A 27,397-nucleotide genomic window follows, 5' to 3' on the forward strand; every position below is an offset into this window, starting at 1 on the left:
AAACATGTACAATACAGTAATTAAGGAAAATAAGTAGATCTATATGTATCAATGTGGATCGTTCTAAAAAAATTAAGGAAGGGCGCCTGGGTGGCTCAGTCCGACTTCAGCTCAGGTCATGATCTCACGGTTGGTGAGTTTGAGCCCTGAATCGGGCTCTGTGCTGACAGCTCAGAGCCTGAAGCCTACTTCCAATTGTCTCCCTCTCTCTCTGCCCCTCCCCCACTCATGCTGGCTCTCTCTCTCTCAAAAATAAATATTTAAAAAAAATTTTTTTTAATTAAGCAAGCAAATTCTAGAAATAATTGTAATCTTAAGACAATTTATATAAATTCTTAACACCTTTGAGACATTATAACTGTCTACCTATTTCTGTAAAAAAATTTTTTTAAATAACCTGTAAGAACACATATCAAACTCACAATAGAGGTTGCTTCTGGGTAAGCGATAAGCTTTTTCTTCAACTTTTCAATCTCCCTCCCACCCCAAAAAAATGCTTTGTCCAAAAAAGAAATATCAAGTAACATGCTACATAACATGAACATTAGCACCCACAGTTAATGATCTGAGCATGGTGTGCTCAAACCATATGATTTGTATTATTTTATTATAACACAAGCAAACAGTTAAGTCAAAATTAGATGACACTTACGCATATAAGGCAGTTTTTCTGGGCAGGGGAGATATGGTGAATATGTGAAGTTTTCCGGAAGATATGTTGTTGTTTGAACAAGATAATCACTTGAATTATTGCCTTCAGGATAATCTTGGAGAGAGAGAAAAAAGTTACAACCAAAAAACTCCCTTTTGCTTTCTTTGCTCCTAGTACGAAATATGTCACTACCACTGTGAGAAGGCCTACAGTATGCAATCTACAGAAGTACTTAAAAGCAATTATCTACAAAGAACTAGAGAAAAGCAAACGCAGCTGCTGTGGCTACTCTCCCATTCACCCTTCACTGCTGCTAGAAAAGACCTCTCAGCATGATTTCCCAAGGGAACTGGGGAAAAGTCTAGAGAGCAGCCTGGCCAGATCTGTGCATACATACAGAGCAGGCTTATCTGTAACCATAGGAGAACACCTGCTCCCATCCCTCCCCCGGCTGAGCAAGATCAAAAGGGAATGTGAAAGTATACCAGGGAATCCTCTCCACCGTCAAATGGCCAAGGGTATCCTGGACAACCACACCGTCACAGCACAATGCTTCTAGTAACCACGGAGCAGAGGGGTGGGAGTACTGTTTTCTCACCACCCCACACTTAAGAAACTGAGATTTACCACTCAAGTTACTTCTGTAATACGGTCCATTTTAAATCTTTTTTTTTAAATTTTTTTTTAACATTTATTTATTTTTGAGACAGAGACAGAGCATGAACGGGGGAGGGACAGAGAGAGAGGGAGACACAGAATCGGAAGCAGGCTCCAGGCTCTGAGCCATCAGCCTAGAGCCCGACGCGGGGCTCGAACTCACAGACCGTGAGATCATGACCTGAGCTGAAGTCGGACGCTTAACCGACTGAGCCACCCACAGGCGCCCCCCATTTTAAATCTTTAAATTACTCATTCCCAATAGCAATAGCAGGTTGCAGTCCCTGGGGAGCTGTGAAGCTCTATCTCATGTTAGGTCCATTATTTTTAGATACTGCAAGTTATACAGCATACAGGGAGGGCACTAGTTAGGGTGCCACAGTCAAATGGGGAGTTCAAATCCTTGCTCCAAAATGCCCTAGCTTTGTGGCACAGGGCAAGACAATGTAGTTTCCCACCTGTGCCTACCTCATGTAGCCATTTTCAGGTTTCAGTTAGAGAAATGCTCAGAACAATCTGGAGCCCATATATATACTCACTGACTAGAGCTATGAGTGACTGGTTCAGAGACGTGCATGTGACTTAACCTGGGACAGTAGAACCTTAGGAATTTTGAACTTGGAACCAAAGAGATCATGTTTCGGCCCTTTCTGTAACAAGGTTCTGAGATTCAGGCCTGAGAACCATGACCTCTATGTAAAATGAGGCCAGTCTAAGAGAATGAGACCAACACGCAGTAAGAGACAAGACTCGGAAACAGCTGATTAAACTACTGTCTGTCTCCTAGGTCATAAACCGTGTCCCCACAGGAAATGAAGCTCTAGCAGACACTTTAGGAAAATGCAAAGATATTCTCTCAATCTCCAGTAATCTGCTCTGTTGAAACAGTTATTCCTATCTGAACTGGTCTGCATGAAAAGAGAGAAGAAAGAGGAGAAGAGGCATGTGACTGCAAAAAGAGGCCTGTCTGTCAGTGACCAGCAAGCAAAAGGCGAAAGGTAAAAATCACATACCTCACTAAACTGGAAAAACTAAACCCTCTCACTGTGGAAAAATGGTAGAATCCTGGCAATTGAATATGAATTATATTAGAATAATCAAATACCAAACACCTGCATACTTTTTGCCTAACATAGATATTCACTCATCATCAAAATGAATTTGACAAGGGATGCAGCCCGGGCTCCAGGATGGCACTTCCGAGGAAAGAGACTCTCCCCACCCCCAGGCACACCTGCTGGACGGGACCCTGCAGAGGCTGCAAGAGGAGGTATAAGGGGATCTGGTACCAAGGAGAAGACAGAAGCTGGAGGAGAAGGTCCAATTCTAAAGGACTACATGGAAATCCCAGTTATGAATTTGGCAGGGCACGGGGAAGGTTTTAAGGGAAGTGCATTTACTGCCAGGAAACCCCACGATAAGATGTACAACTGCTAAGGCCTATTCCACCAGGAAGCTGGAAAGCCCCAGTGACAGAATCCTCCCAATGCCCCTCTCCAGAAGAGCCCTGGAAAGCACTCAACAAAGAAAATCCTCCAACCCAAAGGGGAGGGGGCGTTTAGTGGACATTAATTGTTTTATAACCAGGGACACACCAAGAGCATTGAGACCCCTCTAGCAGTCCACATCCTATATGTCCCCCATATATATCTGAATGATTTAAGATACTGAACATAAAAGAAGTGTAAGTCCATTAAAGTTCTGATTCTTTCCTTAAGATGCTTTTTTTTAAATTTTTTTTTAACGTTTTTATTTATTTTTGAGACAGAGAGAGACAGAGCATGAATGGGGGAGGGTCAGAGAGAGAGAGGGAGACACAGAATTGAAACAGGCTCCAGGCTCTGAGCTGTCAGCACAGAGCCCGACGCAGGGCTTGAACTCACGAACCGCGATATCATGACCTGAGCCGAAGTCGGACGCTTAATCGACTGAGCCACCCAGGCGCTCCTCCTTAAGATGCTTTTTAAAAAATACATCCAGATATAGATCAAATTTCAAGTTATATTCAAAAAACTTTTCTTCATTCATGGGGACTCGTACTATAGTAGGCATTTACTATACACTATGCATTTGTAGGAGCTAAAAACAGCAGATAAATAAGGTTGTCCCTGGACTTTATGTGTTCAGAAGATTCATTTTCTTATAATCCTGAGGCAGATAAATATTAACATTCTCAAAATTCCCAAGCAATTTCTTCATGTCATGTAGTTAACTTTAAATAAGAGTATTTTCTTATTGTGCATAATTTATTATTTCTTGTTATTAATGTCTGGCTCCTTCTTTTAGCCACTTGCTATGATTCTATAAATCTACATCCAACTCACAGAAGTAATAAGCTCTCTAGACATTTCTGTAAAACAAACTGTTAACGATAGCTCCCCCTGGGAAGCCTGGTGGCAACGGGAGGTCTGGAGGATTGTTTCACTTTTTATTTTAGTGCTAGAATGACTGAGTCTTTCACAAAGTACCCTTGCATCAGTTTTTAAAGAACCATTAAAAATAAAACAAACCTCAAAGACACACAACAGGAATATATTCACTTCCTTTAAACACAAAGTTTTGGAGCTAAACATGTTATTCTTGGCCACATCATCACAAATGATCATAAGGGTCTCAACTCATTGCCAGACCTACAGAAAAGTCTCCGCACCCCTTGAGTACTGCGTCCAGTGGGACTTATGTCATCCCGATGTATTATGTATAAATCCATCCACTCAACCCCTGCCACTAGTCTGAATATCTTTTTTTTGAAATCAAATTGCCTCTGATTTCCAGTATCTAATAAAGTATCTACAACATGGTAAAAAATTTACTGTAAATGAACACCTCACAACTGATAATACAGCCAACAATTTAAGCTTTTGGAGGCTATACTGTAATAAACCCACAAAATCATTATTCCCACAAAAGTGCTTAGGTCCATCAAGTAAAACCACTGCTTTCAAAATCAGGAGCAGTTTTAAAAGGTTATGCATGATAGATGCAGTTGAGACTGATCTACCACAACTGCTGTAAAATATAGACATTATTTCATCTAATGAATGGATGGATGAAAACACAATGAGTTCTGGGCCCCCAGACTTCTTCCTCTCTTCTAGCACCACACCTGAAGGAAAGAGAGACACAGAATGAAAACTGCTGGGCAGGTCCCCTCCTCAGCTCTCATAGGACCTTATGACTAATGGAAAAAGGACCCTCAAGGGCATAGTTTTTCCCACAAACGGCAGCTTAAAACAGGTACAGAAACTCAGTGAGAGTTCTAGCCTGTTTACCGCTGCTTATGGTGTGTTGCCTGTGGCGTCTCAGACCCTGCATCTATCAAACGAGGAAGTGTGCTGGGTTATTTCTAACAAACCTACCACTTCTAACGCTGCATGACAACTATCCTCTGCTTCGGTAATTATTCACTGATTACATCTTGTTTCTAAACTTGACTAACTCTGTAGCTATAAGGCAAAGCATCATTTGATCATGAGAGTGTGTAATTTCTTTACAAAAGTATTACATACAGTATGTATTTACATTTGGTGCTTCAGAAAGCCAGGTAAGAGGTTAAAAACCCTTTTCTTTTCTTTTCTTTTTTTTTTTTTATTTTTTATTTTTTTTAATGTATGAAATTTACTGTCAAATTGGTTTCCATACAACACCCAGTGATCATCCCAAAAGGTGCCCTCCTCAATACCCATCACCCACCCTGCCCTCCCTCCCACCCCCCATCAACCCTCAATTTAAAAACCCTTTTCTGAAATCAAATGTGTGCTTAGACATATCACAATCTATTTGCCATCAAGTGTTAAATTTTAAATGAGCCAGTACATGTTAATCGATTTTCCCCTAGAGTTCAGTTAGCTCTTTGTACACCTTATTGGCCATTATCTCCTTTTTGCAGATTATATCTGTATGTCTGTGCAGAAATAAACTGCATTATATTGGTGTACCTGGATGGCTCAGCCGGTTAAGCATCTGACTCTTGATTTCCACTCAGGTCATAGTCTCAAGGTCATGGGATTGAGCCCTGGGTCAGACTCTGTGCTGAGCATGGAGCCTGTTTGGGATTCTCTCTCTCTCTGCCCCTCACCCACTCACACACGCCCGTGCTTGCACGCGCACACATGCACACACTCTCTCTCTCTCCCAAAATGAATAAACTTAAAAGAAAAGAAATAACAGTATTATAAATAACCATGTATGCTTCCATCTCTCCCAAAAGCCTAGAGATCCTCATACAAAGGGAGGATATTGTTCTTAATGTTGTATCTCCAGTATCTAGTAAAGTACACTAACCGTACCAATTGTTCAATATCAGTGAACATGGCAAAAGCCTCATAGTTGCCTACTCAAACTCCATTTTCTCTTTCTCCTTAGGTAACAGAACCCCAATTTCATTCAAAGCACCAGTGTACCCAGCTCAAAGACTGTAATTTATAGCCTGTTATAACAAAGTCCTGGCCAACGAGATTTAAACAAAGATACCATGTGAAACTTCTGGGAAGTCTCCTTAAAAGGGTCCCTCTGTTCTTCCCTCTTCCTTTCTTCCTTCTTCCTGACCCAAGTACAAATATAAGGACCGGGGCCCTATAACAACCTCAGACTGTAAAACTCTGTGACAGAGCAGAAGATGGAAGGCGTGTGAGGACACTCTCCACCACAGCCACAGATAGCCAACTTCCAGACATAAGAATATAAAGCCTCTTGTGCTTAAGCCACTGCAGCCGGGTCTTTCTTATGACCAATCCCGATCTGTAGCTGATACAATGACTGTCCCCAGAGAACAGTGTTACCACCAGTGAAGGAACCATGTGAAAAGTTTTCAAAGGTTGACAAAAGTAAGCCAACTCTTACCAAAGCTGGCATTAGTTGTTGGGTCACTATTGAAAATACGAGATGGAAGGGGCACCTGCGTGGCTCAATCGGTTGAGCGTCCAACTTTGGCCCGGGTCATGATCTCACAGTTTGTGAGTTCGAGCCCTGCGTCGGGCTCTGTGCTGACAGCTCAGAGCCTGGAGCCTGCTTCAGATTCTGTGTCTCCCTCTCTCTCTGCCCCTCCCCCACTCATACTCTGACTCTCTCTCTCTCTCTCTCTCTCTCTCTCAGAAGAAGTAAACATTAAAAAAAATTTTTTTTAAAAAGAAAGAAAATATAAGATGGTAAAGGGGAAAAGAGGATTTCCCCATTTCTTTCTTGTCTTCCAGTTGTGGGGTCTTGACTCAGTAATAAATTCTCTTAATCAAGCTCAATGTTCTCACATAAAACTTATTCATGCCCCAGGAAAAGAACCTGATCATGCACAGAAGTCCAGCACTCCCTTATACGAATACAGTAACCTAAAGATGCTGAGTATTTCTGTTCAGTGGAGTGAACTTTTAGTGAACACTTTCACAATCAACTTATTCAACCAGAACAAGTCCTAAAGAAGATTTTATAATGTTTAAACTGCTCCTAACACTGACCTACTACTCAGAAGACCAATTAAAGCAGAAGACCAGTTAACAAGATTTTTACTATACTATTAAAATTCCAAGTACAATGACAGTCTTTCTAAAAGAAATTTCTTTAAAGTTAAAAGGGAGAAAACAAGAGTGTTTTGATTTGTGACATCATCAAACAAATCAGGCAAATGGCTAGAATGGATTTTGTAGAAGCACGTGTGAAATTAAATTAAGAATCAATATGATACAGTCTTGAATTTTTTAGAAGGGTAAAACTATTACCCACCTTAACAGACATTTTAAGAAGATCTATGGTTGGAAGATAGGGACTTCCTATTAATAGAGTGTGTGTGTGTGTGTGTGTGTGTGTGTGTGTGTGTGTGTGTATCTGCCTCTTGTTTACAATGGCACATTGGAGAACTATTGACATAAATTAAATCTTTTTTTTTTAATGTTTATTTATTTTTGAGAGAGACAGAGACAGAATGCGAGTGGGTCGGGGCAGAGAGAGAAGGAGGCACAGAATCTGAAGCAGGCTCCAGGCTCTGAGCTATCAGCACAGAGCCTGACACGGGGCTCAAACTCACAAGCTGTGATATCATGGCCTGAGCTGAAGTCGGACGCTCAACCGACTGAGTCACCCAGGCACTCCAAATTTTTAATTTTAACTGCTTAAAATGAGAATATAGAGGATGCAACAAGTGACAATGAATCATTAAAACCTTTAAGTAACCTCTAATAACACTTCAGGAGACACCGCAGAAACTCTGCCACATGGGGGCATGAGCGTTCTTCCACAGTAGTTAAAGCTATTTACATCAAGTCTACCTTCATTAAAGCACTACTTGGGCATATTACTTAAGTTTTAACCAAATGTGATTGTGATGGAGAGTCTACTTCCAGATAATATTTTTAAAGAAGAGCAGCTAGCTACGGATTTCCAATCTTCAATAATTTCTCCTGAAGCCCCCTTAAAAAGCCATACAATTATTAAGAATCTTCTGCAATTAAAAACAGTAAGTATTTTCTAGACATAGTTGAAAAACATTTTAGGAGTCAGAATGGGCATAAAGAGAGACAGCAAAAGGACTAATATGGATAAACTACTCTCTCTGTAGTTAGTTCCTCTTGACAATAGGTGAATTGGAAAAGCTTTTTGCATTGTATGCTTGCAAGAATTAAGTATCTTTGGACAAAACCCCCGTCCCCTCTATGAGAACACTTTTACATATCCTAAAACATGGGACAGCCCTGGCTCACGCAGTACAAGAACCTCCCCGCACAGACAGTAGGAGACACCTTCATCATTAACAGAGTTACTTAGAGACAAAACCAGAGGCTGCGAGACTTGGTTTACCTCTTTTCACTACAAACGTTAAGAAACAGAAGCAGAGAAGGAGGAAGCAGCTAGCCATCTCACCTGTACCGTTGAGTGTGGTGTTCTTGTTTGTGTACAGCCTGATCATATGTCCTATGGTTTTCACATTTTCTCTCAACATTATTCCTCGAGCTTGTACCATGAAGAGATACGTGTTGGCTACAAAAGAAAAAAGATGAAGTATCATGACTCAGTATGCTTTTGTTTTTAATTTAATAAAATAATAGTCAGAATGAGGAACTGTCCAACAGACCCCAACTGACTTAATCAGCATGTCCAAAGAGAAAACAGAAATATAAAATGATTACTGCCCATTATCAAAAACTTATAAAAACAGGGGTGCTTGGCTGGCTCAGTGGGGAGAGCATGGGATTCTTGGTCTCAGGGTTTTAAGTTGGAGCCCCAAGTTAGGAGTAGAGATTTCTTAAAAAAATAAGAAAATATAAAAAACAACAACAACAACAACAACAAACAAAAACATAAAACAAACTGCTTTTTTAAAACAATAAAAATGAAAGATTTAAGTAGTGATGTCCATCAAATAGAATGAGACTAACTGAATATCATAATTCCTTTATTCATAAATTATTTTCTACCATAAAATATACTTAGAAATTTCAAAAAAGGCATTTTACTACAAATATGCAATCACATAATATACTTTCTCTAATTCTATATGAATTCCCTCAAATCAAAACTCCAACAAAGGCAAGCATTCCTTATCTAATCATAAATATATCATAAATCACCACATCTAGTATGAATATGAATCTCACAATAGATCTTGCAAATTCTCAGTGTCTTTGGGGAAGGAGAGTTAGGGGGCAGAATGACCTAGAATCAATACCTATTTTGGTAATTTCTCTCTACTGAGTTAATTTCTTGGAACTTTTACACTCCCTTTCAATCACAAATCTACCTACCAGGATTGTAAAAGCAGACACAATCAAAATCAATGTGCATTTTCAAGTTGGTACATTTAATTCTTAGTGGTTAAGTGCTTCGAACTAGGCCCCAAATGTCTTCCTTTGGGAGAAACTGGTAAATTGACCAAGATTACAAAAATCTCTGCCTTTAAGAGATGCCAGGCCTCTTCAGAGAGGCACAGAAGTAATCAAAAGATCCTTTCTTTCTCAGTCATGATTCTACAAGCACAATGCAGGCGTAACTTTGGACAGCTCACCGAATCTTGGCTTCCTCCCCTAAAAAAGGCAGTACTGCCCTGGCTGTTCTCTAAAGCCCCTTCTTCTCTAAATTCTCCAAGCATACGACCAAAACATCATGAACTCCACACAGTCAAAGGGAGGAGGATCATTTTCATGGCAAAACCAAAAAACTGCAAGGTTCACCTAATGACTCTTAGGATTTTAAAATAATCTGACCCTGAACACTGTAATGACACTCTCAAAAAATGAATGCCAAGTTAAAAAATCTTAAATGCCAACTAATTTTCTGGGTCTTATTCTACTTCCTTGAGATGATACAAAGAGATGAGCAAAATGTAATGTTTACTACCTCCTTTCCCATTTTTTATGTCAATGTTAATTTGCTCGAAATACAAAGGAGCAAAGTAAATAAAACTAGTAGAGAACAGAGTAAAATAACACTCTCCTCTTACCTTCAATCTGTAACAGAGACAGAAACAGAAATCCAAGCTTCACATAAGTTCTACCTCAATCATTTTAAGAGCATGTCTACATCCTCTCTAGAAAGCAGTCCTATAATTATATATAACTCATTTAGGCTTGAATTTATTACACCCGTGGGTTTACAAACACAAGTTTTTATTACATTTTTGCCCTTCAGTGGACTTTAAAAGAAAGAAGAAAAGAAAACAAAGTGCAAAATGAAAACAAAAGAATAGCCAACCAAAACAAATGTAGGAAAACAAAACTTCAACTGAATTGATACAGGGAAAAACCATCAAATAGAAAACTAATGCCAACTGGTTTTCAACACCCTGGATCATTTAAACTTGAACTTACGTAGGAAATTTATTGTCGGTGATGTAAATACCTTGTAAGACTTGTTCCATACCAAACTGGGGAAAAGACCTGTCATGAAGCAGCAGGACTGAGGCCCCTGTCAAAGTCTTAGCCTCCAGGAAACAGTACTGAGCCTAAGCAAGGATGTGCGAGTAAGAATGTAGATGCACTACCATGTGTCCTAGAAATGGAATTTTTTTAAACTACATTGCTTTTCCTTTTAACACACCAACTCATATACAGAAAATTGTCTGACATCTTGAAGCCAAGTCAGATTTAAGCAGCAAGGAAAACATCGGGTATAGAAAAGAAACATCAAAGTCAAATGGTCCTAAAAACTTCAAAACATCAGGTAACAAAACTGCTAAGGAACATTAAAAAATAAAAAAAAATTTAAAAAAAAATGCCTGCTGGCAACTGTGACAAAGGTGAACGATTTACTGAAAGAATGCATTTACTACTCGTTAGATGGATAGAGAAAAAAATTCAGGAAAGCAAGACACCAAGCCCTCCAAATGGAAAATCTATTAGTTTGTCTTAAATCATTTACAGCTAATTGAGTTACATTCCTTAGGTTAATGGTCCTCATGGGTTTAATCCCCAAAGATCAAAATCCATTAGGGAATGAAGCTGTTTTGTTTAGAGTTGTCATTAATGGGAAGAATGTGTCAAAGTATTGCAAGGCACACTAAACCAGCATGAGAATGGTTCCAACTACCTGATTTCCAAACACCCTACATTATTAACCACACTCAAATAACCATATGACTGCTAATTATCACAAATATAAAATGGAGTATCTTACTGGCAAACCAACAAATTCGACAAAATCCTCTTCTAAAATTTCTATTCCAAGGGTAAGAAACTGCATTTCAGAAAACAAATAGGAAAAACTTTCTCAGCTTTGCCCTTTGGTCTTGAGACAACTCAGAAATACACTAAAAACTACCACTGTTTAATTAAAATCATGCCCTGTTCTCTAGTTAATTTGCTATTTGCCTCTGCTTTATGACACAAATTTATTTACATTGTTCTGTTTTTGGGGTGGGGAGGGGGTACCTATAACTTAACAAAAACAAAAAAACTTCAAAAATCAACAGTTGACAACTTCCAGACATCTCACCCTGGGTTTGCGAGGCAAGAAATTTATGAACTTGCCTCATTCTCGACATCAGAAAACTAAGGAATGTACTGTGTCTCCCCATCTCTTTCCACATCTAGCTTTGTTCAGTGAAAAAAGTATTCAGTATTCAGTGAAAAAAGACAAGGAGTATGTGCCAGTCTGCACTGACCTGGAAATGTTTCCCGAGCTTCAAAGGCCTCAAACACAATATCCCCTTGGTCCCAATACCACGTTCCTAACCTTATGACACGCTAGCACAGATCCTTTAACAGAAAGTAACCCAGTGAAGGAGATTATGTGAGTTAGGTACATTTTAAGTGTAGCACTGGAGCTAAGAAAGAGGTGCAAGAAATACAACTTGGGGTGACATGTATTTAAGAGTGGGAATTGGGGCGCCTGGGTGGCTCAGTCGGTTAAGCGGCCGACTTCAGCTCAGGTCATGATTTCACAGCCCGTGAGTTCGAGCCCCGCGTCAGGCTCTGTGCTGACAGCTCAGAGCCTGGAACCTGTTTCAGATTCTGTGTCTCCCTCTCTCTGACCCTCCCCCGTTCATGCTCTGTCTCTCTCGGTCTCAAAAATAAATAAATGTTAAAAAAAAATTGAAAAAAAAAATAAGAGTGGGAAATATGGCAGTGAATTACTGTAGAAAAATGATCCAGAGAAGAGATAAATTCAGATGCATGGAGAGAGACCGCAAATAGGGTCACATAGATAAAAGATCCCAAGATGAATTAGTCTGAGCTTGAACACAGTGCAGGAGAAAGAGGAAATGGTCAACTATATCAAATGCCAGGAAGGCTAAGAAGAAAAACTAAAAAGAATAGCTTGGGGTGCCTGGGTGGCTCAGTCAGTTAGGCATCCCGCTCTTGATTTCAGCTCAGGTCATGATCTCGCAGTTCGTGAGATTGCACCCTGCATCTGTCCACATGGAGCCTACATGGAATTCTCTCTCTCTCTCACTCTCTGCCTCTCCCCCCATCAAAATAAATAAACTTAAAAAAAAATAACAGCTTAAAAAAGTAAAACACTAATATTCAGTACATACTCCTTACCAGGCATCCTTAGAAAAGCTTCACATACACTAACCGAATTAATCCTTACAAGCAACCGTACAAGATAGGTACTAATATCATTCCCATTTTACAGAGTTAAAAAAAAAAAAAAAAAAAAAAAAAAGAGGCATGGTTAAGTAATTTGCTCAAGGTCACACAGTTATCAGGTGGTGGTGGAGGCAGAATTCAAATCCCAGCAGTTTAGCTCTTTACCACCATACTATTTAGCCTCTTAAAAATGCTATTAGGAGATCACTGTCAATCTTTTAAGAGAAGAGTTTCTGGGAAGCAATGGAAACAAAAGGCAAACAGGAAAGAGGAAAGTGGGTAGTGGCAAAGTGAAAACAATTTTCAGAGAAAATTGTGAGAGCAAAGTCAAGGGAAAGTGGGTTTTGTTTTTTAGAATAGGAGAAACCTGAGCATGGCTGTGGCCTAAGTAGAGGGAAGAAAAAGTACATTTAAATTTAAGGCACAAAAAGAAGTAAGAGGAAGGACAGGAAAGCACATTTCCACTGATGGGACAGTGTACACAGAGGCTGTGGGGTACACAGGTGCTGAGCATATCCGGGAGTAAACAACCCAACTTGAGTAGAGTTTGGAAGCAATGGAAAATGATTTGTAAAGGTCCACATGGATGGATGGTGTGGGGGGAAAAAAAAAAACACAGAAGAAAAAAGGGGAGCGGACTTGAGGTCTTTGTGAAGATGAGAAGTAATGTTAACAATGGTGAGAAAGTGCCAGAAGTATAAGGTTAGGAAGACTGTGGACTGGGGAGGTGCCAGGGAGAACAGGTCACAGCTATGGGGACTTGGCACATGGGAGGATGGAAGACAAGGACCAGACTGCCTGACGGCCACCGAGAGAGACGTCAGTGGGATAGGAGGTGGAGCTGGAAGGTTCTGAACTGATGCAGGCATATCTCAGAGACACTGCTGCAGTGGTCTGCTGCAGACCACCACAATAGATTTTTTTAATTAATTAATTTATTTATTTATTTATTTTACTATAATAAATCAAGTCAAACAAACGTTGTCACTTCCCAGTGCATCTAAAAGCTACACTTACACTGTACTCTAAGCATGCAACAGCTTTATGTCTTAAAAAGCAATGTACATAGCTTTTTTTTTTAATGTTTATTTATTTTTGAGACAGACAGACAGAGCACGAGCAGGGGAGGGGCAGAGAGAGAGAGGGAGACACAGAATCCGAAGCAGGCTCCAGGCTCAGAGCCTGAAGTGGGGCTCAAACCCACGAAGCACGAGATCATGACCTGAGCTGAAGTCGGATGCTCAACCGACTGAGCCACCCAGGTGCCCCAAAAAGCAATGTAATACCTTAACTAAAAAATACTTTATTGCTAAAAAATGTTAATCATCATCTGAGTTTTCAGCATGTAATAACCTTTTCGCTGATGGTCTTGCCTCAAAGTTGATGGCTGCTGACTGATCGGGGTGGTGGTGCTGAAGGCTGGGATGGCTGTGGCAATTTCTGAAAATAAAACAACAACCAAGTTTGCCACATCAAATGATTCTTCCCTCCACGAATGATTTCTCTGGAGAATGTAATGCTGTTTGCTAGCATTTTATCCATAGTAGAACTGCAAACCTGGAGTCAATCCTCTCAGACCCTGCCAATGCTTAATGAACTAAGTTTATGTAATATTCTAAATCCTCTGTTGTCATTTCAGCAATCTTCACGGCATCTTCCCCAGCAGATTCCATCTCAAGAAACCACTTTCTTTGTTCATCCATAAAAAGCAACTCCTCACCTGCTCGAGTTTTATCATGAGATTGCAGCAAATCAGTCACATGATCAGACTCCACTTGTAACTCTAGTTCTCTTGCTATTTCCACCACATCTGCAGTGACTTCCTCCACTGAAGTCCTGAACCCCTCAAAGTCATCCATGAGGGTTAGAATCACTTTCTTCCAAACTCCTGGTAATACTGATATTTGGACCTCTTCCCCTCCATAAATGTTCTTAATAGCATTTAGAACGATGAATCTTTTCCAGGTTTTCAATTTACCTTGCCCAGATCCATCAGAGGAATCACTATGTATGGCAGGTAAAGCTTTATGAAATGTATTTCTTAAATAATACTTGAAAGTCAAAATGGCTCCTTGACCCATGGGCTACCGAATGGATGCTCTGTCAGCAGGCATGAAAATACTAACTTCATTGTGTATCTCCGTCAGAGCTCTTGAGTAAAGGTACCTTGTCAATGAGCAGAAATATTTTGTAAGAAACCTTTTTTTCTGAGTAGGTCTCAACAGTGGACTTTAAATATTCAGTAGTAAACCATGCTGTAAACAAATGTGCTCTCATCTAGGTTTTGTTGTTCCATTTCTAGAGCACAGGCAGAGTAGACTTAGCATCATTCTTAGGGTCCTAGAATTTTGGGAATGGCAAATGAGAGATGGTTTCAATTTAAAGTCACCTGCTACATTAGCCCCTACCTAACAAAAGTCTGCCTGTCCTTTGAAGCTTCGAAATCAGGCATTGACTTCTCTTCTCTAGCTATAAAAGTCCTAGACGGTGTCTTCTTCCAATAGAAAGCTGTTTTGTCTATACTGGGTATCTGTTGTTTAGTGGAACCACCTAACTAATTAGCTAGACCTTCTAGATAAGTTGCTATGGCTTCTACACCAGCACTTGCTGCTTCTCCTTGCACTGCCATGTTATAGAGGCAGCTTCTTTCCTTAAACCTCATGAACCAACCTCTGCTAGCTTCAGACTTTTCTTCTGCAGCTTCCTCACCTCTCTCAGCCTTCCCAGAATTGAAGAGAGTTAGGGCTTTGTTCTGGACTAGGCTCTGGCTTCAGGAAATGTTGTGGCTGGTCTGATCTTCTATCCAGACCACTAAAACTTTTTCCATTTCAGCAATAAGATTGTGTCACTTTCTTTTCATTCATGTGTTCACCAGAGTAGCGCTTTTAATTTCCTTCAAGAACCATTCTTCTGGGGGCACCTGGGTGGCTTAGTCAGTGAAGCATCCAACTCATTGATTTCAGCTCAGGTCATGATCTCACAGTTTATGAGTTCAAGCCCCATGTTGGGCTCTGTGCTGACAGCATGGAGCCTGCTTAGGATTCTGTGTCTCCTCTCTTTGCCTCTCCCCACTTGTCCTCGCATGCACACACATGCTCTCTTTCAAAAATAAACAAACTTTATGGGGTGCCTGGGTGGCTCAGTCAGTTAAGTGTCCAACTTCGGCTCAGGTCATGATCTCACGGTTCATGAGTTCAAGTCCCACATTGGGCTCTGTGCTGAGCATGGAGCCTGCTTTGTATTCTGTGTCTCCTCTCTCTGCCCCTTCCCTCCTCGTACTCTCTGTCTCCCTCAAAAAATAAATAAACATTAAAAAATAAAAAAATAAAAGAAAATAAAAAAACCTTTCCTCTGCATTCATATCTTGGCTGTTTGGTGCAAGAGAGCTTTCCACCTGTCTTGGCTTTCGACATCCCTTCCTCACTAAGCTTATTCATTTCTAGCTTTTGATCTAAAGTGAGACGTGCAACTCTTCCTTTCACTTGAGCACCTAGAAGCCACTGTAGGATTATTAATTAGCCTAATTTCAATATTGTTTTGTCTCAGGAAATATAAGGAGGCCCAAGGAGAGGGAGACTGACAGGGAAGGGTCAGTCAGCAAAGTGTCAGAACACGCACATTTATTGATTATTAAGTTTGCTGTCTTAAGTTTGGGTTCATGACACTCAAAACAATTACAATAGTAACATCAAAGAACACAAATCACCATAACAGATATAATAATAATGAAAACGTTTGAAATATAGTGACAATAACCAAATGTGACACAAAGACATGGAGCAGAAGCTGTTGGAAAAATGGTGTCAACAGACTTTCCTGACGCAAGATTGCCACAAACATTCAATTTGTAAAAAATGCATTATCTGCAAAGCACAATAAAGTGAAGCATAATAAAATGAGGTACGCCTGTACTAACTGCCAAAATCATCTCAGGATGCAGAATGTTGGGGGCACAGGCTTCTAAAGAGAAGAGAAATGAATGAACATTTATTGAGTACCTACATTGGTCAAGCTACCTGCTGTATACAAATATATGTAAATATATATACATATAATTATATTTAATTCTTTTTTTAGTTTTTTTAATGTTTATTCGTGAAAGAGACACAGCGCATGAGTGCGGGAGGGGGGAGAGAGAGGGGGAGAGAGAGAGAGAGAGAGAGAAAGATAAAGAGACAGAATCCAAAGCAGGCTCCAGGCTCCAAACTGCCAGCACAGAGCCCAGTGCAGGGTTCGAACCCATGAACCGCGAGACCATGACCTGAGCCAAAGTCGGACGCCTAATCAACTGAGCCACCCATGCACCCATGATTATATTTAATTCTTAAACTGCCTGTATGTATCAGGTTGAATGGAGACGCCCCCCCAAAAGATATGTGCACATCCTAATTCCCAGAAGCGGTGAAAATGTTATCTTATTTGGAAAAGGAGTCTTTGCAGATGTAATTAAGGATCCTGAGATGAGGAGATCATCCTGGATTATCCGGGTGGGCATAAAATCCAATGACAAATGCACGGACAAGAAAAGGGCAAGGGATCATTTACACACACACACACACACACACACACACACACACAGAGAGAGAGAGAGAGAGAGAGAGAGAGAGAGAGAGAAGAAAGAAATGTAAAGATGGAAGCAGAGACTGGAGTGATGTGGCCACAAGCCTAGGAAGACAAAGAATGCCAAGAGGCACCTGAGGCTGGAAGAAGGAAGGAAGGATTCTCCTTGAGAGCCTCCAGAGGGAGCACAGCCCTGACACTTGATTTCAGACTTTTGGTCCCTAGGACTGTGAGATAATAAATTTCTGTTGCTTCAAGCCACTCAGTGTGTGGTAATGTGTATAACGGCCATAGGAAACTAATACACTACCACATGGCATGGGTACAATTTTCCCCATCGTAAGATCCAAAAACAAACTCAGAAGCTGCATAGGTCGGTATTAAAAACTGGGATTCAAGGACAGGTCTGAAGGACTCTGAGGGGCAGCAATGTGTTAGAAGCAATGGTTGAAAGTCATAGAGCAGAGGGAGGGACAAAAAAGAAAAAAAAAAAAAGAAAAATCTTCAATGTAAGAAGTTCTGAGGGGAGTGAGAAGGGATCAACCAGATTCCAACTAGTGCAAGGAAGAAGAGGAGGAAATCAGAAGGGGCACTTATAGTTTCCCATATTATCTACAGAACACATAAAGAATTGAACAATGTGGAAAAAAGAAAAATACTGCTTCCATTACACCCCTTGATATTAGTACAGATATCTGAATCAGATAGCTCTGAATTTCTAAGAACGCACAATAATCTTCTAAGTATCTATTTCAGATGCTTAAAGGTTTTCTTCTTCCCACATCTAGCCCTTGTTCAACAAATTCCCAGAAATTACTCATCCAAGATGGTAAAGCTAAACATATTATCTCTGTTAATCATGTTGTAAACCCCAGAATTAGGCCAGATAATATGTGAAATATTGTTCATACTTTGTCTAGGACCAAAGTACTGCCTGGGTTAAAAACAAAAAAGTAACAAATTTCTAGGCTGTGCCAGGCTGTAAGACAAACAATTCACTTTATGTCAAGGTACTATTTAAGCAGAGTACCTCACCATGGTGATGATAATTCAAAGCCAGGTATGGGCTCAAGGAAATCTGTAGTGCAAATAATTACCAACCTACAATAACTTCCTCCCCATCTTTCAAGTGAGTCATGGGCTGACTAACGAATAAAGAGAATGAAAGACTTCTTCTGCATTCAGAATCCCATTTTATCAAGGAATAATGAATTCAGTGGTTAGACACAGTACAGATCTATTTCAGATCTTAGCCAACAGCTACAGCTTTGCTGATGTAGACACTAAAAATTAACAAGAAATTCTTTACAACTGGTGCTTTTACCACTTCCACTCTGCAATTTAGCAGTCTTAAGTTATTTCTGGGGATTATTTCTGTTTGAATACTGATCAAAATTAAATATTTTTAAATAAAATTGGACTTTTCCAACAGTCTTAAAGACGTTCAGGGTGGAGACATGTGTTTGTTCAACACATATTTACTGAACGCTTACCATTTGCCAAGCAGTACCAGAAATTAAGGGGTCAGGGAGGTTCCTTTGTAAAAACCAAAATCCTAAGGCAGCATAAACTACCTAAAACATCAGAAGTACTTTTGCAGATCATCAGTGAAGCCTCGTTTAAACTCAGCTGATAATTCTAAAAATAGACTCTGAACCTAGCAATATGAAAACACTAACACAAGATATCAATCTGCACTGACATTTCTTAGTTGACTGTTGTTCACTTAAAATAGACACACGTTTCTTTAAAGCACAAACAAAAGTTAAGCATTATGCACCACATTGTAGGAAAGGAAAATTAGGAGGAAATGAGGGAATCAGGGAAGGAAGAATGTAGCCAATTAAATAGATTTTTTAACCTAATCAGTAAGGAAACTTATCTAATGAAATTACAGACTAAAAGATCAAACCATAAATAAACAGCCAGGCAACATTATTAAATTTCTGAAAATTAATGATTTCAGAATACATAAGGTGAATGTGAAATGAATCTTTACTGAAGAATTCTATCATGTGGGGCGCCCGGGTGACTCAGTTGGTTAGGTGTCCAACTTTTGATTTCAGTTCCAGCCGTGATCTTACAGCTCCGCACTGACAGCACGGAGCGTGCTTGGGATTCTCTCTCTCCCTCTCACTGCCCCTCTTCTGCTCACGCACTCTCTCGCTCAAAATAAGAAATTTTTTTTTTTTAATTCTCTCATGAGGAAAAAAGGTGAAAAGTATTTGAACTATATGTTTTATAATTATCCCCAATTTCCTTGTGTTTTCACAATTAAAATACCTTTTGAAATTTCAACTTATTTATGAAAGGAAAATGATTCTGTAACAAGCAGGAGAGAAGGAGACACTGTGGGAAATGAATTTCAAAGATTTCCAAAGCTAGAGCATATTTTCAAATCAATAAACAAGGCACCTTATAATTCTCTACCTTAGGTCTCCTGATTCAAATAAAAATAAAGTCCAATTTCTCTTCCTCTGAGTCAAACTAGAAATTGCATAAATCATAATTTCTGAGGTATTAGCGTAATTATCAGGAAAACAATATATATAACATGGTTTCAATAAGGTCACATTAACACTAGCAAACCTCAAATATTTAAAAATAAAACAAGACCCAATATTTCAATCGAGATTATAGCACCAAGTTTCATATACCTACTTAAGTGTAACAATATTACAAAGAGACTTTTCTAGAAAAATGCTATATAAAATGTTTTTAAATCATTGGCTAACATGCAAGGTTATCTGCTTTAATCCCTTTTACTGATCTGATTAAGTAAATTACAATGTATCTTTCTAATAATTAAAAACACTAACAAATTTCAGATCAATCTATAACTCAGTCACATAGTCAGTGCAGATTCACAAAGAAACACATGATCCTGGTTGTCTTAAAGGATGTATTTGTCCATTCTGTCCATTTCTATTCTGGAGGAAAAAAATTCTTCACCATGACAGCCATCTCCACTCCAGTAAAACATGATGCTATAAACAAGTTAATCTAGTTTTTAAAAAGTAAGATTTCTTCTATGAAAGATCAAATGATATAAGATGATTAATTTAGAGAGGTAAACCTGTCAAGCACTTAACTTTTTTTCACCCACCAGTTGCGGTATTTGTCAGAAATAAAGTTCCCAGGGTCCAGAATTACCTAAGATGTATATTTAAAATGAACCAGAATCAGAATCAGAATCTCAGGTGATGAAACGTAGGAAATAAGTTTGTTTATGCAAACCACCTTAAGCACATTCCTGTTTGAAAACCACTGCTTGTAGTAACTCTTTAAAAATAACATTTGTAACATTTGTAACATTTGTAACATTGTAACATTTGCAAAAAATTAGAACGTCCTTTTACATCAGTTTAATTATATTAAATAAATCCTCTTTACACAGCTTTCTAATTCATGCACAGTTCATTCAGACATGGAAGAATCTAAGTTTACCTCCTAGTATAATGGTATCACACGATGATTTGGTCGAATCAAAGACTTTCACACACTCGAGTAATTAATCATGAAAACATAGATGCAAGCAAAAAGCCATATTTATTATGCCTCTGGAGAAAAAAACAAGTTAATTACAAATTTCAGATTTAAAATTACTAAGTATGTTTTCCTAAACATTTCGCCACGCCACGCAGCCAAAAATATAACTGCTGACGAACACCCTTTAAGCTATCTTTCCTATTTTAACTGAGGGTTTTTGCTGTGGCTTTAAACTAAACTTTGCCAAGTTTTGATATGACTAAAAACAAGTATGCTGATGAAACATAACAAATCAAGTTGGCTCACTGCAGGATTTATATACTAGAGAAAAATAAAATTGGGGTGTTACCTGAAATTCCCCAGTGAATCCAAGACATGGGATAAAAATGTCCAGTACTAACTGGAGTAAAGTCTTAATTTTGCAAAGGCGTGTTAATGGTGGTGTAGGTATCCTCGGAAAACCTACTTTCAACGTTGAATCAGCCTGATCTTCACCATAAATCACAATATTACCTGTATAGTACTCTCTTTGCTACTATGCTGACAAAAGGCAAAAATGGAAAAAAATAGTCTTTTAAATATTAAATCACTGTGTCCTCCATGAATTAAAAAGAGGAAAGAGAAGAGAAGAGAAGAGAAGAGAAGAGAAGAGAAAAGAAAAGAAAAGAAAAGAAAAGAAAAGAAAAGAAAAGAAAAGAAAAACAGATACAGAGGGAAAAGGGGAAAAAAGGATGACAGAGATGACAGGGACAGGCTGTTCTGATTAAACTGGTAAACTGCAGTCTGAGGCAGTGGTAACAACAGCCAGCTCGGTCTAAAGCAGCCAGGAAAACTGACCAGGAGAATAGTGCACAAATCAATGCTCTTGGGAATTCCCAAAAGTGACCTAGGAAATCCAAGCTCTAGAAAAATCACTGCAATGTACCTCTTTCCACTGTCTCCCTGCAGTCTCCCCATCCACCCCCACACTTACTTAAGACAAACATGAAACGCAGGCTTGAAAGGGAAAGGAAGTCATAAAAGGCAATGTGGGGGTGGGGGGACAGGTGGAGGAACAGGTCTGCCCCTAAGATGGGTGAGCAAGGGTGCTGTGGAGGTTAACATAGCATAACTGAGTGTAAGAGGCTATTAGAAGTCTGACCAGTCTCCCAAGCAAAGCACCTTCTCCAGCCTTAACAGGTGGTCATCTACCCCCGGATTAAAAACATGCTTATGAAGCACTTATTTCATTGTTTACTGACAACTCAGAATGCTGTGGTTTCTTAAAATCTGCTTCATGGGGCACCTGGGTGGCTGAGTCGGTTAAGTGTCCAACTTCGGCTCAGATCATGATCTCCCGGTTCGTGCGTTCAAGCCCTGCATTGGGCTCGTGCTGATGGCTCAGAGCCTGGAGCCTGCTTCAGACCCTGTGTCCCCTCTCCCCCACTCATGCTCTGTGCCTCAAAAATAAACATAAAATTTTTTTTTTTTAATCTGCCTCTTTGTAACTAAACTACCTTTATGGCTATCTGACGCTATCCAAAAAAGTTTCATCTCTCTTCTACGTGGTCTTCCTTTAAGCTGAAGAAGACAGAGCTCATATTTCCCCCAAACCATCTTCCAGGGCAACAATGATCAGGTCCTTCAACTCAGGCACAGTGGAAGAGTCAGATACCCCAAGCTGTACATTTCAGCTCTGCCAGAAAACTACTTCAGCTCTTCCAACAACAACGTGTGAGACTTCGGACAGGTGACAACCTTTGGGAGCCAGTCTTGCCTTCTCTTTCTTTACAAGACTATTCCATTAGCATGGGGCTGGGGGTGTGGCAAGGACAACTCTATGAAGCTCCAACAGTGAAGCAGTGGGCTACATTTGGGATCTTTCTCCTGTAACTTCTTTCTTTGCACAAAGATTTGGTTCCAGAGACACGAAGGCCTCTGGGTCCAAGGTTCCCATGGCCCCGGCCCTTGACCAGAGGAGCAAACCTAGAGGCTCCAGTGGGGAAACAGGCAGCCATAGCTCTGACCGCCAGAGAGCCTAAGGCCTACAAAGCCAAGTGTCCTGATAAGCCTTGTAGTATATCCTCTGATAAACAGGCTGGCCACACGATGGGCTAGGAAACTACCCACTGTATATAATAACACTGACTCAAGAGAAAAATCCATCCTGTTCCCAGCTAAATTCCAACTGGTATTTGGAATACCTGCCATACAGAGACTACAAACCTAGATTAGGAGTTCCCTTTTAAAAGTATCCACAGACGTGGCTATTTTTACCTTCAATAAACATTAAAAGGCAGTAATGGTAAACACTGCTGCAGAATAAATACATCATTTACCTCGTTCTGCCACATTAACAGACCTCAAATGTATTCATGGAAGAATAACATGAAGAATGGTATTTAGCATTGTCAGATTTCTAATTTTTTTTTTAATTTTTTTTTTTTTTTAACATTTATTTATTTTTGAGACAGAGAGAGACAGAGCATGAACAGGGGAGGAGCAGAGAGAGAGGGAGACACAGAATCTGAAACAGGCTCCAGGCTCTGAGCTGTCAGCACAGAGCCCGACGCGGGGCTCGAACCCTCGGACCGTGAGATCATGACCTGAGCCAAAGTCGGACGCTTAACCGACCAAGCCACCCAGGCGCCCCAGCATTGTCAGATTTCAACGAACAAATTTTCTCTTCAAAAATACCTAATTTCGGGGTGCCTGGGTGGCTCAGTTGCTTGTGTCCGACTCTGGCTCAAGTCATGATCTTGTGGTTTGTGGGTTAGAGCCCCACATTGGGCTCTGTGCTGACAGCTCAGAGCCTGGAGCCTGCTTCAGATTCTGTATCTCCCTCTCTCTCTGTGCCCCTCCCCCATTCACACTCTGTCTCTGTCTCTATCTCTGTCTCTCTCTCTCTCTTTCAATAATAAACATTTAAAAATTAAAAAAAAAAAAAAATACCTAATTCCCACAGGCCCCTAGGATTTAGATTCACATATACTGAAACAACATAGTGGAGTTACATATGCTGTTCAAGGATGGCAATCTGACTGTGGTAGGCAGTCTCTAAGAATGCCTCCTATTCCCTTGATTGTAGACCAAACTGAGTGGCTCTTTTCTGAGAAAACACGGCAAAAGTGATGAGGTTGTGAACTGCCCTATGGAGAGGTCCATGTGGCAAGAAGTGAGGGAGGCCTCCAACTAACAACCTGCAGAGAACTGAGGCCCTCACTCCAACAGCCCTCAAAGAACTGAATCCTGCCCAAACCTACATGGGTGAACTTGGAAGGCTCCCCAGTGGAGCCTTCACCCACAACCCTGATCAACCCTCAATACTCTGTAGACTCGTGAGAGAACTTGAACCACAGGCATGCAGCCACACCATACCCACATTCCTGGCCCATAGCAACTATGAGATAATACATATGTGTTCTTTTAAGCCCCTACATTTTGGGGTAATTCACAAAGTTATAGATAACTAATATGCTGACCAATCCAATTTTCTCTACTGTTCCTAATTCTCAGCCCAACCCTCCATAAACTCCCAAGGTGTCTCACATCTAACATCCCAATGGTATTGATTAGTCAGCTGGTAAGAGAACAAAGAAGCCGCCCTACCAACAGAAGGGACTGAATTAGAAACATTCAGCCAGTCAACAATTCTTTAGTAAGCCTCTAGCATGCACCAAGGCAGAAACCAAATCTCTTAACTTAGTTTAGGAAACAGTTCACTCTATACTTAGATTTGATCAAATAAACTGAGCCCCTCACTCTAAACAGATAACTCAGACACCTACCTAATCTAGTACGAACTCCCTCAACCTCCTTCTCCATATTCATCTAATTATCTAATTTTTTGCTACAGCAAACATCTTTATGTCCTCTCTTCTCCCATCTCCAAAACTAATGTACCTATACGCTTTATCCCACTCTACCTGCTCTAATTCCAATCCTGCTCCCTTTAATCCATTCATAGTGGTACCGCCTAAATATTTCTGAAATGCAAATCTGATTGCGTCACTCTCCTACTTAAAATTTAAGCTCAATGGTTTGACATTGTCCTCAGGCTAACGTCCAAGTTCTCTTACCCAGTTTACAAGGATCACTCCGACTGGACCCATGTGTATCTCTCTGGCTCCAGCCCACACTCCTCTCTGTACTCTATGCTCTAGCCCCGAACTTTTTTTTTTTTTAACTTTCCATTTCCCCCTCACCTCTTAGCTTTCAAATATTCCAATCTAGCACGAAATATTTTTCCCCCAAGCCAATCGTTTAAGTACCTAATTTAAGCTTCTGGCCGCAGCTTCATCTTTGTCTTCTGCATAATGCCTAAATTAGTTTAGTGCCACCCCACAACCAGTGCATCCACAACAAATGGCATTTCACTCTACTCTAGAATAGTTATTCTTCAGTTGTGAGGATTTCTCACGGGTTATATGGTCTATGAAGACAAGGACCTGTGGATCCTGTTCAATGCTGAACCACAGTGTCCTGTAGAGACAAACATTTGCAGTATGAAGTCTTCCTAGACCACATGTTATAATCCGTTCTCTACTTACCTCCTACTTACCAAATTGGGAATTCTTCTAAGCATTAACCCATTGCAACACTCGTCTTGCTAATCATCATTTTTCATTCATTCATTCACTCACTCACAAACGCCTCACTTCATTCCTATGATCTCTCTCTCCCTTCATTTTCCTGTTCCTATTTCTCCACTTGCCCTAAGTTGTGAGATTTCATCCATGGCTATCTTCTCTTCAGCTTCCACAAGCTCTCCTTGAGTGGCCATCCAAACTTCCCATGATGTCAACCACATTGACTGCCTATGTGAGACTGGGGAATGAATAGGGTAACAGAGCCTTTTGGGAAACTTTTCAAACTACACTTAGGCCTCCTCCATATTTCGATTTAATCCTTAGCGCCCCATGTTTACCAGTAACTGACATGACGAGTTACTTCTACTTGCAGGAGTTAGTTTTATCACTCAGGTGTGTTGGGGGAGAAATAGGTAAGTACCATTTACGTATATGCTGAAGACAGCCAAATCTCTCTCTTGTTAGACGTCTCTCCTAGGCTCTAAGTTCTTATTTGCGTCTTCCTACCTACTGACATGTTCTTCCTGGATATCCCACACTCTCTCTAAAGAGTTAGGATATCCTAACTCACTCTCTCTAAAACCAAAATAGCTCCCTCAAAGCACATGCCTGTCTATACCTCCTACCAGCCACCAAGCTGTCTAAGCTGGAATACCAGCATCCTCCTAAAGCCTCTCTCTTGCCTTCAATGTCACTACTCACATCCTCTCAACTCTGTCTGGATCCAACTATGACCTTGATCAGGTTCTCATATTCTACTTTCTGAGCTACTGACATAACTTCCTACCTGGTCTCCCTGCCACTGGTTCTGCCCTTTATCAATCATGCTCCATGCTAAAAGAAATGCTCTAAAACAAAGGATTGCATCATTCCCCTTTTCAAAACTTCTGATGTTTCCTGCTACTCCCAGGACAAAAATTTGAGCCTGGGATCAGTGACCAGCAAAGAAAGGCCCGGAGGGAAGAAACCACTGACACCAAGACCCAAATCAAAAGAAACCCTAAAAGGAGCCATGTAGGTCAGAGAACTTGGTGAGGAAAACACCAGTGGACCTTTGACACACAAAGCAAACTTCAACAGCTCAAAAAGAACACAACCAGGCTCACACAGCCAGGGCCAGGAGGCTAAAGGGCTATGATAAGAAAGCTGCAGGGCAACTTGCCACCTTCTGAGCTAGCCAAGAGGAACTCAGGCAAGGAAAAAAAAAAAAAATTAAATGGGCATCAATGTTAAACATTCAGGAAAAATCAGTAGAAATACAACTACAGGATAAATGTATAAAAGCTTTGAAAATGGATACCATTGTAAGAAACAACTGAGACGATTTCATATGGAAAAAAAAAAACTGTGAAAGTAATCTATAAAAATTTAGAAAAAAAATGTCAGGGGGCTCTCAGCAATGACCTAACTAAGCCACCGTCTCCCATAACGCATACCCGTGCACACAGACCCCCACACTCTGACCACCCATCAGCTACACCAGAAGTAGCAGAGCTCACAAACCGCCCAGAGGCCCGCTAACAAAGCACTTGCGGGTAATTCCTTAAAGGTACCATAGGAATTCAGACCAAAGTGCCCCAACCAGATTCCACCTCTACTCAAAGAATAAAACAGCCTGTCAGCATGTCTAGGAAAGGTCGGAAGCTCTGGTGAGTCAAATAGACAGTGAAACCTCATTCCCAAAGGAGTTATGCAATCTTCTCCGCCATACTACCCCACTAATTATAGGTACATCAACTCTTTTTCTTAATCATAGACACTTTGATAAACCTGTGCGAGTCAAGTCCAGCTTCTCTCTGCCAGGAATTTTTGGGTCCTCGACACCAAAATACTGGCTGACCTGCCACTCCACATCCTAAGTGGTAGCCGGGTGGAAATACTTCTGTTTTTAAGTACCTTTGCCCATGCTGTCCCATTGCTTAGTCCGGAAAACTCTCAATGGCCTGCTCCAACCACCAGCTCCTTCTGGATATCCGTAACTAGCCCACACTCCACAAGGCATGCTTTCCAAGGACTGGCTATAGCTCTTTCCTGATGTTCATCCCATTGTAGCATGAGGGAAGTAACTGCGTCTTAGTCATCTATCTTCTGTGCCTCAAACAATGTCCAGCCTATGTGAGATACTCCACTTGTGTTTACTGAATGAACTTGGAAGTCAGCTCATCTTCTCCTTTGATACTATAGCAGGAAAATAGAAGTACGTTGTGTTGGAAGTTACAATGGAAACTGTTTCATGCTAAATGGAATTTCACTGGCAATCCAGCCAGGTCAAGACCTTGGGGGGAAACTGCACTCATCTTTTTGCAATCCTGCACAAAAGCAGAAAGAGAATGAGAAACAATTAATGGCTCCTGACTCTACCAGGTGGGCTAGGGGAAGCGGTCTACGGACTTCCTGGGGGGGTAGTCTGCAGACCAATTTCCCTTCTACTAAAGTTCATGATATAAAGACTATCC

At 40.4% G+C, this 27,397-nt stretch overlaps 1 protein-coding gene across 5 annotated transcripts in view; it reads right to left on the minus strand.

The window, feature by feature from the left end:
• Positions 1 to 27,397, minus strand: part of B4GALT6 (beta-1,4-galactosyltransferase 6) — a 96,848-nt gene that overhangs the window by 65,271 nt on the left and 4,180 nt on the right. For 2 of the 5 annotated variants that reach the window (XM_060613529.3, XM_060613527.3), the window contains exons 2-3: positions 8,159 to 8,275; positions 653 to 766 (exon numbers count right to left, since the gene is read on the minus strand). In XM_060613529.3, coding sequence (XP_060469512.1) covers positions 653 to 766; positions 8,159 to 8,275 — 231 coding nt within the window. Of the gene's footprint in view, positions 1 to 652; positions 767 to 8,158; positions 8,276 to 26,837; positions 26,988 to 27,397 lie in introns of those variants that run through there. The other 3 variants (XM_060613528.3, XM_060613530.3, XM_060613537.3) reach the window with 3 other exon arrangements.

The sequence above is a fragment of the Panthera onca genome, chromosome D3 (assembly GCF_046562875.1).
Source record: "Panthera onca isolate mPanOnc1 chromosome D3, mPanOnc1 haplotype 2, whole genome shotgun sequence".
NCBI classification, from domain to species: Eukaryota; Metazoa; Chordata; class Mammalia; order Carnivora; family Felidae; genus Panthera; species Panthera onca.